The sequence below is a fragment of the Calypte anna genome, chromosome 5 (genome assembly GCF_003957555.1).
Source record: "Calypte anna isolate BGI_N300 chromosome 5, bCalAnn1_v1.p, whole genome shotgun sequence".
Lineage (NCBI taxonomy): Eukaryota > Metazoa > Chordata > Aves > Apodiformes > Trochilidae > Calypte > Calypte anna.
In genome coordinates this window covers 11,411,469-11,430,601 of record NC_044250.1, presented here as the reverse complement: position 1 = coordinate 11,430,601, position 19,133 = coordinate 11,411,469, and the positions used below count along the sequence as shown (strand labels likewise).

Here is a 19,133-nt window from a genome sequence, read left to right as displayed (position 1 = left end):
GATTTTGTATTTCTGATTAATCTCTTATTTTCATGCAAACACTGCTTGAAAATCATTGGCAACTTAATTTAGGGAATAAATAAGGATTTACTTTTTACCATTTTTCAGTCCCATGTTTGTGCTTTTACAATAAATTTGAAAAACAATTCATAGTGAATCATTTTGTTACTCTTTCTTTGTTTCTTAGGGTTTCAACCATTCTCCTTATTCAAAAGTTTTCAGCATTCTCTGCTGTCTTGGGATTGTGTTATGTCTTGTCACATCAATAGCAGTTGAGTGGACTGGCCTGAAAGTCACCAAAAAGCTACATTCTTCTTTACTAAATAAAATTATTTTGGCTCCAATGAGGTATTCCTTTGATTGTAATACAAATTATACTGTAGTCATTTTGTGTTTCTTCAAGGCAGTCTTCTAAGCACAGTTTTTATTAAGAAGTGACTGTAAATCCCAGGTTTTTTTTAGTGTGTCATTGAAAATCCCCAGAGATCCAATTACTGAGCCATTTCTGAAAACAGTAGGCAGGCTGCTCAAGTTCTTAGACACTTGTCAAATGCCTCTCCTGCCTGCCTTTGCCTTTATAGATTGACTTCCTTGCATGTTTTTAATTTCTCTTTGCTGTTCTTAATTAGGGAAAAAACACAATTATTGATCAATATGTTGACTGCCATTTTATTGGAAAGCCATGGTTATGGGAAAAAATGAGAAATTTTACTGAGATTATCAATTTATTTGCTTATGTCTGTGATACAGTATTTAGTTTAAGGAAGACAGTAACAAAAATTAAAACTATTCTAGTATCAATATTGTAATCTTTCCCATTCCTTGTCTCACCTTAGGTTTTTTGAAACAACACCTTTGGGAAGTATACTGAACAGATTTTCAGCTGACTGCAACACCATTGATCAGGTACTGAATAAATATATACAGCCCTCCAGGCTATCCTGTATTTTCCAGTCTGAAAGACTGGATTTTCATTTGTTGTCCATACATTTAGATGAAGTTTACTGATGCTCTGTAGTTTTTACTGCTGTATCAATTTACATCATGGTTTTCTAGGTTCAGAGTTAATTCTTCATCTTAAATGCACATTGAAAAACAATTTACTTGATCAGGACAACCTGTATAGAAAAAGGAAGTAACGTTAGATCAATAGTGAAAAAAGATCTAATTAAGAGGATGTGCTTTTTTTGAAAGTGGGTAAACACATTCATTTGACTCATGAGCATACGAAATGAGAACAAGGCAAGTGCTGTTGCCCAAAAGAGAAATAACTGAAATTCAATTTATCAGTATTTACCCTGTCTGCCACGCCGCCAGTTTATAGCATTGATGCAGACACTGAAATCATCTATTGCATCCCTTTGACATGAGGATTGTGCTCATTGTGCAGACTTCTGAAGTAGCCCCACAGAAATCCCCTCAGACTTTCCCAAAACCCAGGAATCAATTCAAAAGCAGACCTGTACGTTTAGTGCTGCCAGCCCTCAAAATTTTTTTCCTTGTGTAAGTGGGAGAGAGGCAAATGAAATGATGTTTTAAACTTGATAATTTATGGGAGATTCTGTGTGCTTATTCTCCTTTATACACAGCACATTCCAGCTACCCTGGAGTGTTTGAGTCGCTCCACTTTGCTGTGTGTCTCTGCTCTTGCTGTCATCTCGTACGTCACCCCGATGTTCCTCATTGCCCTGGTTCCCCTTGCCATCATGTGTTACTTCATCCAGAAGTACTTCCGAGTTGCATCACGGTAAGAGCCTAAACCAGAATCATTCTGGCAATGGAAACATCTTCAGTGCTGCCTGACTGCAGTGCTGTCGTTTTAAATTTGGTCCTGTCAAAGCCAGGGCTCTGCCTGAAAGCCAGCCAGATCCCCTGTAGTGAGAATGTATCATTTTATAAGTGCCAACCAGAACTCGTGGGAGGTGTGAGCAGCATCTTTGTCCCCCACCAAAGTTTCTTAAAGTCCACAGGACCCCAGCCCCTCCCAAAGACTGTGCTGGGCATGTCCAAGAAAAATGTGCTGACAGAAGAGGAAGAGGTGGAAGTGGAAATCTAAAATCACAGAGGCCAGAGAATGCAGGATAACTGTCATGGTACTGCTGCACATTAAGGATGCAGCATGTACAAGCATCCTTTCTTGCTCTGAATGCTTTTTAGGTTTTAACATGTTGAAAAAATTTTGCCACATCTGTGATTTTTCTCCTTCTAAGGTCATACAGCTTCCCTCCCAGTTGTGCACAAGAAGCATTTGCAGCTCTGCTCCCTTCATGTATGCACAGATCCAGAGGGAGTCTGCAAACAATTTACTCCTTGCTAGAAAGAACTGGGACTAAATGGAATTTCATCCCACATGTGCTTCCACTGACTTGATGACTAAACATGAAATTGCTAAGTACAACCTAATGAAGAGTGTGGGCTCCCATTTACTCTCCTGAGTGTATGAGCTCAGTGAAAAGTTGTGCTGTCATCTGGCAATGGAGAGAGGAGGGAGAGAGAAAGTAGCATTTTGCTTTCTGCTTAACTCAACCTCTTATTTGCATTATGCTATTAAATTCTTATTCAGCATGGAGCCAGATTAGTGTTTAAATGAATAAACAAGAAATAGGGATATAGGAGAAATGAGGGAAGGCAGTGAAGGGGAAAGATCCGGCATTGCTTGTATTAAAGCCTTAGACAAAAAGTCCTTCTGGGTTCAGAAGCACAGCACTGCCCTGCAATCTCTCTGAGCCTTACATACATAATTATTATGATGGTATTCCCTTTCACTCCCTCAGTTGTTTCAAGCACAACAAAGCTGTTGTTTTTTTACAAAATTCTTCTCTTAACTCTTCCCAGGGACCTGCAGCAGCTGGATGACAGTACCCAGCTACCATTGCTCTCCCATTTTTCGGAGACTGTTGAAGGTCTTACCACCATCCGAGCCTTCAGGTACAGTTTTTTAAAAAACATAAATTACCTTGCTTCTGAATAGCTCTCTCTGATTCTGTTCTGCAATTGTGTAATTATGAGTAATGGTTATTTGGATCACCTGGAAAATCCAAAGTCCTCAGAACACTGGTAAGGCAGAACCTTTGTGTGTGAAAGAGTTCTTGTAGAAGCACAAGCTCACGTGTCAGCTGCCCTGTGATAACTCCCCATAGACGTGCATGCAGCCTGGAAAAAAAACCTGTGAGCAAATGTGATTTAAGAAGCTAAATTAGCTTGCAGTAACCACAGCATGCAGTGTGACAGACCATGTGCTTGGACAGTTTCCATAGAACAACTAATATGCACTAATTTGTTATGCCAGAGTAGTTTGTGTATGAGTCAATGTCCCAGGAAGGTAAGCTGTGCATGGTAGTGACTTCAGAGGATACAGTAGCACCCTGAGTTTTTAGGTTACCAGCTGGAAATACTAATTTTGAAAGTATTCAAGATGGAGACAGATATTTTTATCACCTGTTTTGATTAATTTTTCCACCCACCTAAGCTCAGAAGAGCAACCCAGGAATACATGACAATGTGCCTGGGTTGTGAACCTGTGTTACAAAAATGGCAGTCAGACTGACACTGGTAGAGGTACCAATAACACCACTGCTGAGCTTGCCAGCTGCTTCCCATGCACTGCTGCTATTCTTGTCCTTTCCCAGTGGACTCAAATGCAGTCAACTGCACACGTATCTCATCTACATGTCTTCACCTTCTGTCAGTTAATTATTACTGTTGCCATTCTATCTTTGAAACAGTAGTGCTTACTTCTCCTAAGCTGTAATTTAAATTTTATAATAGAAGGAATGCACAAAGTTAACTTTTCTTAGGATACAAATAGGTGAATGAGAGAACAACCAATTGACTGAAGATAGCTTCTTGAAAAGTGGTAGAACAGCACAGCATTTTTCATTCCTAATTACTGTTACTGGATATTTAATTCATGAAATGCCAACAGTGTTCTCTAGTTTGTAGCTATGTCTATGTTCAGTTTCAAAGAAATTCAATTTCTCTTCATTTTTTCTTTTCTCATCAATCTATATATTCTGTTACTTCACCAATAGGATCTTTAGTGTATTATGGCTGTGTATTTTCAAGTGTTGATATGATAATATTCAATGCCATCTAGCTAATATTTTCAGTCTTCTGGAGTGTTTTCTCTTGATTCTTTCTGTCATCTCGAAATGAGTTCCACTGTCAAAGAATTGTTTGGTACTTCCTTTTTGTTGAGTGCTGCAGTAATTGGTGTGTGTCTGTGACCCAAAAAGCCATGTGTGTTCACTAAGTTCTGTATTCCATCTGCCTGCCAGTCTCCCACAGCAGCTGCTAACCCAGCTATTTTTAGGACTGTTACTTTTCAGCTGCCTAACATATTAGGAGGAGTGGAGTTTAGACTTGCTAGCTCCAGCATCCCTAAAAATAACACTAATTCAGGAATTCAGTGATTAAGTTAGGAGGTGCCAGTTCTTCCTGGAGTGTCCTTACCCTTCATAACTCTCCATCCTGCACTCGCTCAGAATACATAAGGAAAGAAATGTACAAAAAAAAAAAAAAATAATCCAGGGGGACGCTAGAAGGACAGCTAGTGCTGCAGCTATAGATGCACCTTGAGCAGATGCCCTGGCCTGATTTACACTTTGATGTCTGAGACCTCAGATAGCATTGGTGCTAAAGAGTCAATTATATGTGAATGTGAAGGCTTCTGAATTCTGTGAGCCCTAGTAATCTGGGGACACCTTAAGAAAAATTCTGATGTTTCTACAGTACTCCACCAACAGTGGTAGCTTTGTCTGTATTCCCTTTCCATGTGTATATGACTCACGATGCATACTTTGCATTTCTAAGGCATATCTGCATCATATAATACCTACATGGTATAGAGATACAAAAATCAAACGTGACCTGAATTGGTTGCAGAAGCAGTACAGCCATCTCTGTATGGTTGGGGCCTGAGGTAATTAGTGGTGAGCAAAAGCAGGGCTCACTGACTCTGACACTGTGTGACCAGTATCAGGCCATTCTGAGCCAGCCCAGGCCATTCTCCAGTGCACACAGCAGACACAGCTCCTGCACCTTGGCACACTGGCTAAATTGTGAACAGCTGAATTATTTCCAAAAAGTGACACTTATTTCTTATCCTCTAAACCATAAATGGTTTATGCAAAGTTCTTATTATAACTTTATTATACTGTGCTCTGAAGACTGATTAAAATATTCTGCAGCTAACAAATTTGAAAGCTTCTCTAAACTATATTCTTCATGCTTAGATAAAACATTGTCATATCTTTCACTCATATCAGTATAAAGAGAGATGAGTTTATAAATAAGTAGTACTTGCTGCAACCATGTCAGCTAAGACTATACTAGGGCAAAGTTTTATAGAGGGAGATCAGTAAGTTTGTTAAACATGCTGATGTTTAAAAGGAGGGAAAAAGACAAGCTTTGGGTGCTTAAACTAGATCTTCAGGCCTTCAAGCTTCTATTACTACCCTGGAAAAGGTTTTTGTGCCAGATTTCTCCTTTATAATTAGACATAATTATTGATACCTTTTATTATCATCACATTATTTTACATCTATGCAAATTAATATGCCCAGCTAAAAGGGGCTGACTACCATGCTTGCCAAGACCCTAGTCTAAATAGGTGTAGCAGGGAATCATCTTCCATATCTGCTGAATTCAAGGCAGGATTGATTGATGCTGCTACTCTGATAAGTGGGTGCAAATCCACTATAAAAAGCTGCAAACAGATCTATTTGCCATTAATCTTATTTTGTATTCTGTAGCTAATTCACTTGGGGGAAGGAGAACACAGTTCTTCCCAGCCTGTTGGTTTTTGTTGCACTATGTGGTTGGACTTTTGTTTTCTGAAGTCCTACATTTGTTTAGTGTTAAGGACAAACATGTTTGTCTAACAATGGACCTACCGTGACTGGACGTACTTTGAATTTATATTTCATTAATTGTTGCAATTTCTAGGCACTGCAGTAATATAGATTTAAAAACTTGAGCTTATATGATTAAGAACAACTGCATTCTGTGACATTAATACATCTTTTCACAAGTACATACATGTATTATTACTCTTTCATAAATATATTTCCTTTTTTTGTTTGTCTCCTAGAGATTCAATTTAATATATTTAGAAAATACCTATTGTGATCCAGAATTCTCATTTAGAATTTCATCAATGCAAGTAGCATCCATTTCTTCTTGAAGATACTTCACAAATACAGTTTGCATGTGTCTAATACAAGCTTACAGATTATGTGACTCTGAATCATAGGTTGATGTCAAGCTGCCTATTGACATGTATTCCCTGAAATTAAATTTTACTTTTAATTTTTCAAAGACCCCAAGGAATGTCCTTTTTAATTTTTATTTTATCTGGTTATTTCAGGTACGAAGCCAAATTTCGACAAAAACTTCTTGAATACACAGATTCCAACAATATTGCTTCCCTTTTCCTTACAGCTGCCAATCGCTGGCTAGAAGTCCGCATGGCAAGTACATTATGTTTTTGTATACACAAGAAATGTATTTTACTTCATTCCTACCTGAGGAGGAATCTGACAGTTACCCAGTCTCAACTGGGGTTTGAAGCTGTACCTTTACAGCTATCTCTGTGTCTGTAAGGAATGTGTGCCCAACCCAGCCTGGAAACTGAATGAAGTATGAATATATTTCAGGTAGACTGCAGCTGTTTCTCCAAGACAAGAATAGCTTTTATGGGTCATATTGTATGTGAAGGTCACACACAAACTGTGTGTTTATAGGTCACTGTGTGTGAAGAGTGATTAGAGCTGGTCAGGGTGTGCTGCCAGCCAGGATGCCTTCAGGGCACTGTTGGTCAGTGTTAGGCCTTTGGCTTGTGGCTCTCCAGGAAAGTTTCAACATCTTAATAAGCAGGAGGACATAGATTTATCCATGTTTTACATCCTCTGAAGAATGCCAGATGCTCAAGTGCCTTTTCCTTACAGTGGCCAGTAAGGTGGCCTGGCATAGGAAATCATTTATTAAAAATAAATCCTTGAGAAGCAAATCAAGGAATTCTATGTTGTAGATGGTGATATTTGTATCAAGCTTTTTAGATACAGGTGTAGTAATGCTGTTGTGGTAACATGGGCTCCTTTTATATGTGCTAAGTCTATCTTAATTCATACTGTGTGTCACAGTCTATACCTCCATTTTAGACTCCACTTTAGCTGGTACCTTTTGCTACTTACATTCAGATATTGAGTGTGACTTAAATAAAATGTTACTGCCCTTTTATCTGGTCAGTCCTAGACCATCTGAAGTCCCTAAATCTGATCAAACCTGTATCATTAAACAGTACACATACGACTGACAGGTTCCCTCCTACATAGGTCATTGGGTAAGATTATGCAACAGCCTATAGAAAGACTGTAGGAAGTCAAATCACTAAATTTATATTAAAGCAGCAAAAAGCCATCAGGGGTGGACACAGTCCAGCTAATAGATACATGCTGTGCAAAAACTGCTGGCTTGACCAAATATGGATGGTAGCCACCCAGCAACTGCAGTGCCTCCCAGCACTCCCAGCAGTCAACAGCCACAGAGGATCCACTCACATGAGCATTTCCCCTCTGTCCCAGGTAACATCAGTGGCATGATTTCAACCACCTCTATTACATGCTTAATATTCTGTGCTGACTTCTCCAGTAGAAGATTAAGAGTGTTGGTACAGCTCTTGTGTACAATGTTGCCTTAATGTGGGTGTGCTGCTTGGAAATGAGAATATGTTCCCAGGCAGTGTCTGTATGGAGCTGTGTGGTGGTTTCTTCTTGTATTTCAAATTGTGCAATGGGTTTGTTATTTGGAATGGAAAGTTATGAGAATGTTTTAATAATTTTTAGAATAACAGTGATGTTGCTTTTTCATATTCCTTCAGGAGTACATCGGAGCATGTGTGGTACTCATAGCAGCTGTCACTTCTATTACCAATTGCCTGTATAATGACCTCTCTTCAGGACTTGTAGGCCTAGGACTAACCTATGCACTTATGGTAAGAATCTGAAGACCTTTTTTGTCTTCCAAATATCTTTTTGTACTTCTTCAGGGCACAAAGCTGAACAGAAAGAATGTGTCTGTACCTCTGTAGTGGTTCCTGTCACATCACTGAAATAATGTATAAACTTCAGTTCACGTGCTGTGGTTGACATATTTGAGTATATGCTGTCTTCAGTTTTTAGATAAAGTATTCATTGAAGTTTTAGTTCAAATATGTCAACAAAAGATGACCAAGTTGCACTGTATTTTTTATGTTGTCTTCCACTGTGAAGAGTATTTTTATAGTGCGTCTGCTGTAATGATGCCCTGGTATGCCATTCCAGACTGTCAGACCTGAAGTTACCAAGATGGTGTCTTTTCACCTGTCTTTATTGTTCCCCTCCTGCCTTCCTGTTGGTGTAGATCAGATCTCCATAGTAGCAAAGTATCTGTGCACTGCAGTTAGGAAACTGAACCTTTAGTTTTTGTTGTCACCCTGTTGATATGTACCCTATCGTTCATTCACAACTTCAGCTTATTAAAGATGAACAAGCATTACTGTGGAGGAATATAAACTGCATGCTGGTCAAATGTTGCAAACTACTAAAAATCTGGAATTTAGTAGTGTATTTGCTTTACATCAGGTGTCTAACTATCTGAATTGGATGGTTCGTAACCTGGCTGACATGGAGATCCAGCTGGGTGCAGTGAAAAGAATCAATGGCCTTCTCAAAACAGAAGCTGAAAATTACGAAGGGCTCCTTTGTAAGTGCAGTTTTGTGCAGCATGCAGAAAGAGCTTGCTGAAATTTTAATGATTTTGCAGTGTTTTATAATGAAAAATGCAGTAAATAATTTAATGAGCTGACTTGTTTACTACAAGAGGGTTGATTTTGTGGGGTTTTTTCCTCCCTGTACAGCTTCCTCACAGATTCCCCAGAACTGGCCAGACAGAGGGGAGATCCAAATCCAGAACCTCAGTGTCCGATATGACAGCAACTTAAAGCCAGTGCTCAAGCATGTCAATGCCCACATCTCTCCAGGACAAAAGGTAAACAACTGCAGTTATTCTGAGAAGCTCTTTAGACTAACACATCACAGATCTCACAAAGTTAAAAAAACACACCACAGTATGTCTTGAGAACTGAATTACAGAATTTTTCTCTAAAACAATATAGCACCCTGGAAAGCAGTCTGTGGGTTTCTTAGTTTGGTGTCTTTAAGCATATGATGGAGTGTGAAGTTAGCACTCCCACTGCTTCTTCTCAGCCTCCCAGTGCAAGCAGCAGCCACAGTGCCCTCTTCCTGTGTTAGACCAACTTTTGATCATTCTCATGTGGCTGTCTTGCCTTTACTCCCATTGTTGGCACACTACTATTGTTCCTGTATAAAGAACTGGCCTGGATTTATCCCTAAATGCTTAGACTTCTAAAGACAAAGAATGAACCTGGGGATTCTGTAATGGCCAGTTCAGTTTCACTCAGCTGTTAGGGGGATCATGTGGATCAGAACATCTCCATCCACTCACCTCAAGTGTCAAATACAGATATTACCCATTCCCACTCACCTGATGTTCATTTGCTTTCTGTGTCACAGATTGGGATTTGCGGCCGAACAGGCAGTGGAAAATCCTCTTTCTCTCTTGCATTTTTCAGAATGGTTGACACTTTTGAGGGTAAGATTGCACTTTTGTGTACTGATCATGCTTAGCTCCTGAAGGTGCTTTGATAGTCCTTTCCTTAGAAGCAGCAGCTTTTAAGTGTGATTCTTGAATCTGCAGGACACACTCGCTGGCCTTGTTTACATATAATATCATTTGTCACCTAACAGCTGTGCTACTGATAAGCTGGATCAATAAAAATTCTACTTGACAGATGCAAAGTTCTTCTGTGCTGTTAAATCAGTAGGAGCAAACCATAAAAGGGGAAGGTGCAGAGAAGGATCCACTCAGAAGGCACAGATAGGAGCCACTGGGCTCAGAAGACTGAGCAACTGCTGCCCTGGAACTTCCTGCCATATTTGCTGCTATGCCTGCCATGTCCTTGTACCTCATAGAGTGTCTTCCTGTGCACCACAGAAAATGTTAGCCTCAGTTTCCCAGCCACATCACCCACAGAGCCCAATGGTTGTACTTGGAGATAAAACTTCAACGCACTCAATAGTAATGTGGCTTTTTGAAACTCTTGTTCCCATTGTAACAAGTTACCTCTTACCTTCTTGATTGATGGGTGCTTAAAATGGTCAAGCAGATGAGCAGTGTGTCTAATCATTCATAAAATATCACAGGTATACTTCATATTCCCCCCCACTGAGGCTCAATCTCAAGACGTTTGTGCTTGCTGCTTAATGAAAACTCATTTCAGTGATCAATAAGGGGGTGTACAATTCAAGGCCTGCTCCTGCTGTACTGTACTGCAAGCTGAAAGAGCAATGTCTTTGCCAGCAGCTGTGTGGCACAACGAACAAACTAGCAGAGTATCTATTTTCTTTTGAATAGGAAGGATTATCATTGATGGTATAGATATTGCTAAGCTCCCCTTACAGACACTGAGATCCAGGCTGTCAATCATTCTCCAAGATCCTATTTTATTCAGCGGAACCATTCGGTAAGCATTATGCACCTAAAGGAAGCCATACAGTGACTTTTATGCCTGTTAATATGATAATTATGCCATATGTTTACTTTGATTGGTGATAGCAAACTGCTCAATTCTGGTCTCCTAAGTTGGAGTAGGGGGGATCACTGCCTTCTGTCTGTGCTTTTACCCACCCCTGCAAGATGGCATCAACTCAGTTGTCACTGTTGGCAGAAGGTATCCCATGCCTGGGAAGCAGGGACAGTCATTATTTATTCCTCCAGGATCAGGTAGTCATGCTAGCTCATTGATCAAATACTCATAACCACCCAGCACTTGTTGAAACATTCTTTCTCCTACATCTGTTTTGATCTGTCTGCCTTTAAAAATAAGACAAAAATGTGGACTGAAAAATTAATGTAGAAAAAAGGGAAGCATTAGAACAATATGACAAGTACTGAGAGCATTTTGGTGTATCTCATCATGGAGCCTCTATCCATGTTGCTCTGTTAGTCCTTGAGACATTCTTCTGTGAATATATCTGTAAAAATAATCTTTCTCTGAGAGGATGATGCAGTAGAAATAGTGGCAAAAAGTTCCACAGTTTCCAACAAATGTCCTTACCTACGTCTGTGACATTTATCTTAGAAAGGAATTATTCTCAGTGCAGAATTATGTCACCTGCTGTTACAGTTTCTACATAAAAGTCATTAGAGTTCACTGAAAATGACACAGGCTTCTGTGGGTTGCTTAGTTCACATTAGAACAGATTCCAAGATTATCTCCTGAACTTGCTTGAATAGAGCACCAATACTCTGTTCCTTCCTGGCAGAAGATGAGGTGACTGTGTACCTTTGCTTTATTAATTAACCTATAAAAATATCCTTAGGCCAGCATTGGCCACTCACAGTACATAGAGTAAGAGCAAAAATAAAAAGTGTTAGGTACCATTCAATCTTTTATTTCTGATCATCATTCTATATATTAATGATACCAGATTTTTATTTGTTGCTATCATTTCTTGGATACAGCAAGCTAAAATAAGATTCATCTGTTCATAAATCCAGGGTTTGTTCAGTTGTAATGAAGACTTGCGTTTCATAATTCAGAAAGAACTTGATCTGTTTAGCATTTCTATAGCAGTAAAGAACAAAATTTAATTTAAAAGGACAATTGGAAGATTTTGGGCCTTTGTTAATAAATTAATTTACACTAATTATATTCACAGCTTTTTTTTGTACCGAGATTTTTCTAGTAAAACATGAGAATTTCTATATTCAGAATAAAATATATTCTAAAACAAAGATTCCTGCAAAACAGAAAGCTTTTCTTGTTCTGCTCAACTGGAAGTGTCAGATTTTTTCATAATCACATTGGCAGAAATGTTGACTGAGTCTGCAAAATCCAGAGGATTTATACCAAAGATAGATCAAAATCAGGCTCAGATCTATAGCGCATGATTCTGATTATTTGCAAGTTTGTTTCTAAGCACACTAAAAGAAATATATTGCACAAGTTTATCATGACTGATATTCTGGAATTACTCCTAACTGCAGGTTTAACTTGGACCCTGAGAAGAAGTGCACTGACAGCATGCTGTGGGAAGCATTGGAAATAGCACAGCTCAAGCATGTGGTGAAAGCACTCCCTGGGGGCCTAGGTAATAAGACTTCCTTCTTGAGAAGATTGCTTCCAGTGTTCACAACATGGCTGTTTCATATCTACTATTTATTAAAAAGGTAGTTGCTGAAGAAAAATTTTATATGGAAGGTGACAGTGGCTTTTGACAGGGGGATGCAATGTCCTACACTGCACATATTGTTGTGAAACTTGCTATTAAACATCTTTAGCTACTGTGATGTCTAATATATAAAAGTATTCTGAGGCAGAAATACTGGGGGTTTTGAACAATGGAAATAAAGAGGCAAAATTGGATCACCAACAGTTATAGACCTATGAAATGTTACTGTGAAAATCTTTACGCTGAAAGTGAGTTATTATTTTCCAGGCATGTGCTCTACTCTGATCTGACCCTCTCATATCTACATGCAGAGCCTAAAAATACTGGTTTTGCTATGTCATTTCCAGATGCTATAGTCACAGAAGGGGGTGAAAACTTTAGCCAGGGCCAAAGACAGCTCTTCTGCCTAGCAAGGGCTTTTGTGAGGAAGACGAGCATCTTCATCATGGATGAGGCCACAGCATCTATTGACATGGCAACAGTGAGTTTGGAGTGTTTGATTTCTTGCTTCTATTGAGGGGGAGACAGCTGCCAATATGCAAAAAAAAAGGGTGGACAGCAAGTCTGTCTACTCTGTGATATGCTTACACCATATTTAGTGCACATATGTTTCCAGTTCCAGGTAGTTGTGATCCATTAATAACAAATCTGAAGAGCTTTTAAATCATTTTACTGGTGGGGTAATAGTTATTCCAGCATTGCTTGCATTAGGAAAACGAAACATATTATTTTCATTGGCAGTTTGATTTCCTGAAGTAAACAAAGCTTTGGAAGGTCAGCTGAGATGGTCAGTGAAGGGTCAATTGGCAAGCAGACAAATTTAGCAGCCATGACAGACAAGTTAGGAAATTAAAAGGCTTGAAAGTAGTCAAGAAAATAAACATATACGTGGAAAAGACATAGTGGATTACTGCATTAATTACCTGAAATTGCTAGACAGAGGTTAAATCACAAAATAGTAGTGCACCAGATGGACAGTAGGTTCTAGGGATTTTTATTTTTTTCCTCTGTTATGTTGTTATGAGAAATGTTCCTGTCTGCTCCATTCTATGAATAAATAATATAATTGGAGGGATTCGTTATAACAGCTACAGTTTTTAATTGTGTAAGATGATTGTTGGGTATCAGTAACATTGGGAATTAACACTGTATGCAGCCCAGTTACAATACATTTTGAATTTTGACATACTGAGGATACAGTTCCTCCTTTGAGATACATATCTAAAGAATGGATAATAGCAAGTAAAGTATCTGTGCTAATGACATTTGTAGGCAGCTTAGTACACAGCAACATGTTTCCTAAATAGCAAAGGATAAGTACTTGTTGAGTGAGAACTATGAATGTTAAGACCATCTTGAATATCATCTCCACTGTCAAATATGCCAGGTACAGCACTGCTCCCTTACTTGTCCCTGCCAACCCTTGGTGTTAGATGTTCCCAGTGTGCTGGGACATTCCTGGGCTTCCAGCAGGGTGAAGAAGGCAGATCAGAGGCGCCAGCACGCGGGCAGTCTGGCAGCACCTTTGGTTTTCTCAGTGTAAAACTGAGGTCAGGATGGGAGGTATTTGGGAGCCAAAGTACAGTTCTTGGGCACACCAGAGTCAAGAGGCAGTGGGAGTGGCAGGAGCAAGCAGGGCTAACTGGAGACCAGGCTTTGACTTAGTTCTGATACGTACTTAATTTTGCATTTCTGCAACGAAGAATCAATAAAAGCATGGAATAATCTGTGGTTACTTGAGAGTTCTTAATGTCTTCTGTCTATTGTGTAACATCTGTTCTTTCAAAAGTAACAAATGTTTTTCTTTATCTAGGAGAACATACTCCAGAAAGTAGTCATGACTGCATTTGCTGATCGTACTGTGGTTACAATAGCAGTAAGTACAGTCTCTGCTGCCATTCTAATGCAAACAAGAATCAGAAGAGATTAGTCAGTTCTTGTCAGTGTTAATTTGGCTGCTAATCTTTTTTTAATGTGATGCTTCAGTGTAAGATTCCATTTTTATTTTAAACATGTTGTGTGATGCTAAGACTGCTTGCCTTTAAAAACATGTAATCATAAGTATGCAGTCTAGTTTCTGCTACTCATTTTAGGCTAATTTAAAGTATGCTACAATTTTGAATACTATGAAATCTAAAAAGAAGTTCCATCAAGCTACATAATCATTAACTAAAGACAAGTAAAATGGTGTGATAGTAGTGCCCCTGGATACAGTAATTATATGTCAATTTAAATAAATGAGTCATACTTTTTAAAATAGACATTCCACCTCTGGAATGTCTATTTTTATTTAATTTAATATCAGTTTGCATATTCTTGAAGTGGATATTCAAAGACCTTGACCATGGGAAAAAAAAAAAAAAGATTATGAAAGAGATTTGACCTGAATAAAAGGAGTTGGCTCGACAGATATGTCAGAAGCAATACATATCTTTCCAGCCCTCAGCTTTCTAAAATGACACAAATTTCAGAGAGGTAAAATAAAGTCATTATGCTTCTAAACATTTGAAAATTAAGCACCAGGCAAGAAATCTACACTCAGGAATTTTACTGTATCTTTTTCATTTCACTTAGCAAATGTGTAATAGAAAACCTGTTTTATGGTAGCTATTCAGTCTGCTATTACAAAAAGAAAAAAAAATCATAAGCATGAAATGTCCTTATTTCTCTGCATGAGTTGAACTGCAGTTTGCATTTATGTAACTTTTCCAGTTTGTGTAGGGATAGATTGAGAAAGTTTTATTATTCTTTCACTATTTTAGTGAGTTTGAAACTGCAGAGTTCAAACAAACTGCACATTGGAATAAGCTTTTGAGTGGTTTTACTTCCTAATGTGAATATGTTTTACAGAGGGTGGGTTTGCATTTAAAACACTGTAGTAAAAATAGATTTTTTTGCCCCAGAGAAAGTAATATATTCCTAATTTATGTTTAGGAAGAATAGGGATAAGCAGAGTGTATTTCTGGGTCTGTATTATCATTGATGTTATTTTATAAGGATGGCAGCACTGATTGTGTTATACTGAAAGAGCTCAGAGAACAAAAGCAGCAAGTACAACAGGAATGTGATGTTTCAGTCCCTTCCCCCTGCCTGTGGACTGGATAAATGTCACAGGACTGCAGCAGTGAAGAGATTTGTAGATGCCCTCAGTGATTATTTCACAGAACATCTGGTCAGGAAGCCACAGAAGGAAATACAAGAATTGTTTTGGTACTGAGGGTTCCTAAGATCTGATTATGAACCTTAATGAATGAAGAGTGAGTGTGTAACAATGACCACAATATTCTGAGAGTAAATATCCTGGCAGCAGTAATGCAAGCTGAAAAAATCCAATGCAGTTACACTCCACTTTAGAAAAGTGGAGTTCTTAAAAGTGAGGAGGATTTCTAAAAGAAAAAATACAAAAATAAATGAGGGGGGGGGGGAAGCTAAAAGAAGCATCAAATAAAATGGAATCTACAAGGATCATAGAAATTACTAAAGAATTGTATTCAAAAATCCCAGGGCCGATGCATGCTGTTTATTAGGAAAGGTTTGAATCAGGATGGAAAGAAGCTGGTATGGCTAAACAAATAAAAACCTGTTAGAACAAATGAAGGCATTCTTATAGAAGCTGAACTCATGCCCAGATGAAGAAAACAAAAATTGTAAGTTTTAGCTTGTTATATGCAAATAATGCAATAATGCTGGGGGAATACAAAGAAATTTAAACAAAAAACAAAACAAAAAAACAGCAACAAAACCCCCCAGAAATATAAAAGCAGCTTCTGGAAGCCATCAAAACTAATAATGTATCCCCAAAGCTCCTAGGAACAAAAAGTCTGTCAACCCCTGAGGCCATTAGATGATTATTACATGAAAGGAATTCTCAGGAAAGATAACAGTACTGCAAAAAAAAAAAAAAAAGACATTCATTAAACAAAAGATAAATTAATTCTTTTCAGTATTCACTGTGGAAGAAACTGACAAGGTTTCTTGCCAGTAAAATAGTAAAAATGTTAGGGCTTACTAGAAAAAGACAAAAGATCCTACCACTGGATATGTCTATAGTTTACACATACCTTGATTATTGTGTGCAGTTTCAGTCTCCTTGTTCCCAGCATGACACATTACAACAGAAAAATGTTGAAGCACAAGAATGATGGGAGGCTTGGAACTGCTCCTTAAGAGAAGCAGCTGAGTGGACCAGGTCCTCTTCTGCTTGGAAGAAGGGCAACATAAGGACATGCGAGGTCTGCAAAATCACAAGGCAAGGGGAAAGAGGCATCAGATGAAGTTCACAGTAGCAAGGCCCAGAGCATACAAAAGGGAATTCTTGTTCATACAGCTGGGATCAGGCCTGGAAAAACCCTTTTTCCAATTGAAAGTTTTCAAGAAAATGTTTATGAAAGCTCAGAGGCTCTTAAAAGAGAGACCTAATCAGTTTTACAAACAGACAAACCACACCAAGCTCCAGACCCCCCATGACCTAGATCTAGTCCAGGACTGGGACAGCACTCTCATGCATCACACCACACTCATGTGCCCTTTTTCCACTCTTCCTGACTACCTTCCTGGGACAATGTGTGGTGGCAGAATTGCAGGCTAGGGACATCACAGTATGAACTTGTGTGTGATTCTGTGACACAAGTACCTTTGTGTAATTAAGGTGCTTAAATATCCATGTAGCTCTTGGTCTGTATATTTATCTACAATATTTGCAGAGTAAATTAGGATTAAAAGTAGGATAAGTAGCCTATATCAAATTTGAACTTTAAAGGAAAATTAACTTCTGGAAGTCTGTCTTATAATATATTCACTGAACTGGTATGTTTGTTTTTTCAGCACCGTGTACACACAATCCTCAATGCAGACTTGGTTATTGTCATGAAAAGAGGGGTTATTTTGGAATATGACAAGCCTGAGGTTCTGCTAGAACAAGAAGACAGTGTCTTTGCCTCTTTCGTACAAGCAGATAAGTAATAAAAATGAATGAAAGATTTTAAAATGTATTATTTTCTAAAACTGTAAGATACCTGTAAATAAGTATTATTTCATAATAAATTGAGATTTTCATTTTTAATAAAAAAAGCAAGTTTTCTCCATCTGAAGCATTAATGAATTATCCATGTACTTTCCCTTTTTTTTTTTTTTGTATACTACTCTTTTTATTTGCTACCAAAGATTCATGAAATATAGGTGGAAAAAAAAAATACATGGGTGGAATATATGGCAGAGCACACATCAAACAGACAGCCAGCATGGAGTTTTTATGTAACTCATTTTATTAATGTTGTTTTTTATGCGTCATTGCCCTACTGTAGATAATGCTCATGAATGAGCTAATGCAGAAGAAAAACTTATATACCAAAGGTATTTCTCAAAAACTTGTATATCTTTTAATCATATGACTGTAAATCTTTAATATCTAAATATAAAATCTATAAAACTTTTTTTTATATTGTGGCTTATTCATAGTGTCTGTGTCTCATGGTCTCTTCTTTAATACCTTTTAGAAATGAATAACAAGCTGATTCTTTTAGTCTTTTTTCATCTTAGGCAGTTTCACCTCTACCTGTGAGGAAGTTATGAGAAGGTAGGTTGTTTATGCAGTGTTTTATCAGTGTTTAATGCACACTGTTTCCAGACCAGTTCAGACATACTAATTCATCTTGAAATTTTACTTAAAAATGTGGTAAAGAGTATCAAACCCTTCCCTATAGCTCAGAACCACGACAGCTTGTCTAATTGTCTCCTAGTCTTGTGTATTTCACCCAGTGTCACACTGTTTCTAGATTCACTGTGATCCTTACAAAAAAAAACCCAAACCAAACCAAAAAAAAACCCCAAAACATTCTTAGATGCATACATGCTACAAGATAACTTCTAGCCCCTGAAATGATCCTAATTTGGGTGAACAACTGCTTATCCTTGCCCAGTCTATTGATTGTGACAGTCATTCAAGGACTCACTAATTGCTCGGGATTAAAACATCAATGACCCAGTGAAAACATGCAATGAATTTTTCACCATTATTCTTTTAGTAATAACTTTGGCTTTACATTCATTTTTGGCCTCTTCCCCTTTTTTAAGAATTTCTTGCACTTGGGAGAAGTCCCTTTTTTTTCCTTTTTAATCTCTTTAGCCTGCTCTATTAATTTAGAATCTGTTTTTTAAAAGCTTTATTTTCTAGAAAAAGAAATCTCAGTGTTCTCATGGAATATATATTTAATGCATTACTTCCAGCACTTCAGCAGTGGAAGGAAAACTGAAGAACTGTTGTTACTATTTAAGTTGTCTTACCAGCTCTAGAGCAGAGGATTTGCAGCATCTCCCTATTACTTGTGCAGTACCTATGGGTGTTAAACTGAGGCCAGGGAATATACAACCAATGAGAGAGTGTAGGACAAAAAACAGTACAAGTGCAGAGGAAAGACATGAGTTCTGTCATTGCATACTACAACGAGGTTCCCTATGCTTTTAATGAAGTGCCTCAGATTTGACACTACAATTTGAACCAGCTCCTATTCCACAAGCTTCTGACAGCCTTACCTGGCAAGAGAGTAAAGGAACAGCAGATCACTAAGAACACTGTATTATATCTCATTATTATGAAAGAACTCCCAAGTACAAGGGTCAGATGGTTCCATTGTAAATGAGGCTTATCTTTCCCAAGGTAGTTTTGCAGGACAGTAGAGTGAGTTGGTTCATACCCAACAATTATATATATATATATATCTTTAATGGTACCATGCTGCTGGCTGAATATGTGTGAACAGGGAAAGCTCTTAGCTACTACTTGGACAAACTACACATTTCCTCAACACATTTTATCTTGTTTTGGTTTTGTTGTTTTGTTGT

General features: G+C 38.1%; 1 protein-coding gene across 1 annotated transcript in view; it reads left to right on the top strand.

The window, feature by feature from the left end:
- ABCC8 (ATP binding cassette subfamily C member 8) overlaps positions 1 to 17,724 on the top strand; it is a 63,722-nt gene extending 45,998 nt beyond the window's left edge. The window contains exons 26-39 of the mRNA XM_030451430.1: positions 188 to 348; positions 837 to 906; positions 1,590 to 1,747; positions 2,836 to 2,928; positions 6,368 to 6,470; positions 7,880 to 7,993; positions 8,622 to 8,742; positions 8,897 to 9,027; positions 9,573 to 9,651; positions 10,474 to 10,582; positions 12,109 to 12,212; positions 12,641 to 12,774; positions 14,107 to 14,169; positions 17,118 to 17,724. Of these exons, the coding sequence (XP_030307290.1) occupies positions 188 to 348; positions 837 to 906; positions 1,590 to 1,747; positions 2,836 to 2,928; positions 6,368 to 6,470; positions 7,880 to 7,993; positions 8,622 to 8,742; positions 8,897 to 9,027; positions 9,573 to 9,651; positions 10,474 to 10,582; positions 12,109 to 12,212; positions 12,641 to 12,774; positions 14,107 to 14,169; positions 17,118 to 17,255 (1,578 nt within the window). The 3' untranslated portion in view covers positions 17,256 to 17,724. The remainder of the gene's footprint in view (positions 1 to 187; positions 349 to 836; positions 907 to 1,589; positions 1,748 to 2,835; positions 2,929 to 6,367; positions 6,471 to 7,879; positions 7,994 to 8,621; positions 8,743 to 8,896; positions 9,028 to 9,572; positions 9,652 to 10,473; positions 10,583 to 12,108; positions 12,213 to 12,640; positions 12,775 to 14,106; positions 14,170 to 17,117) is intronic.
- The last annotated feature ends 1,409 nt before the right edge of the window (positions 17,725 to 19,133 follow it).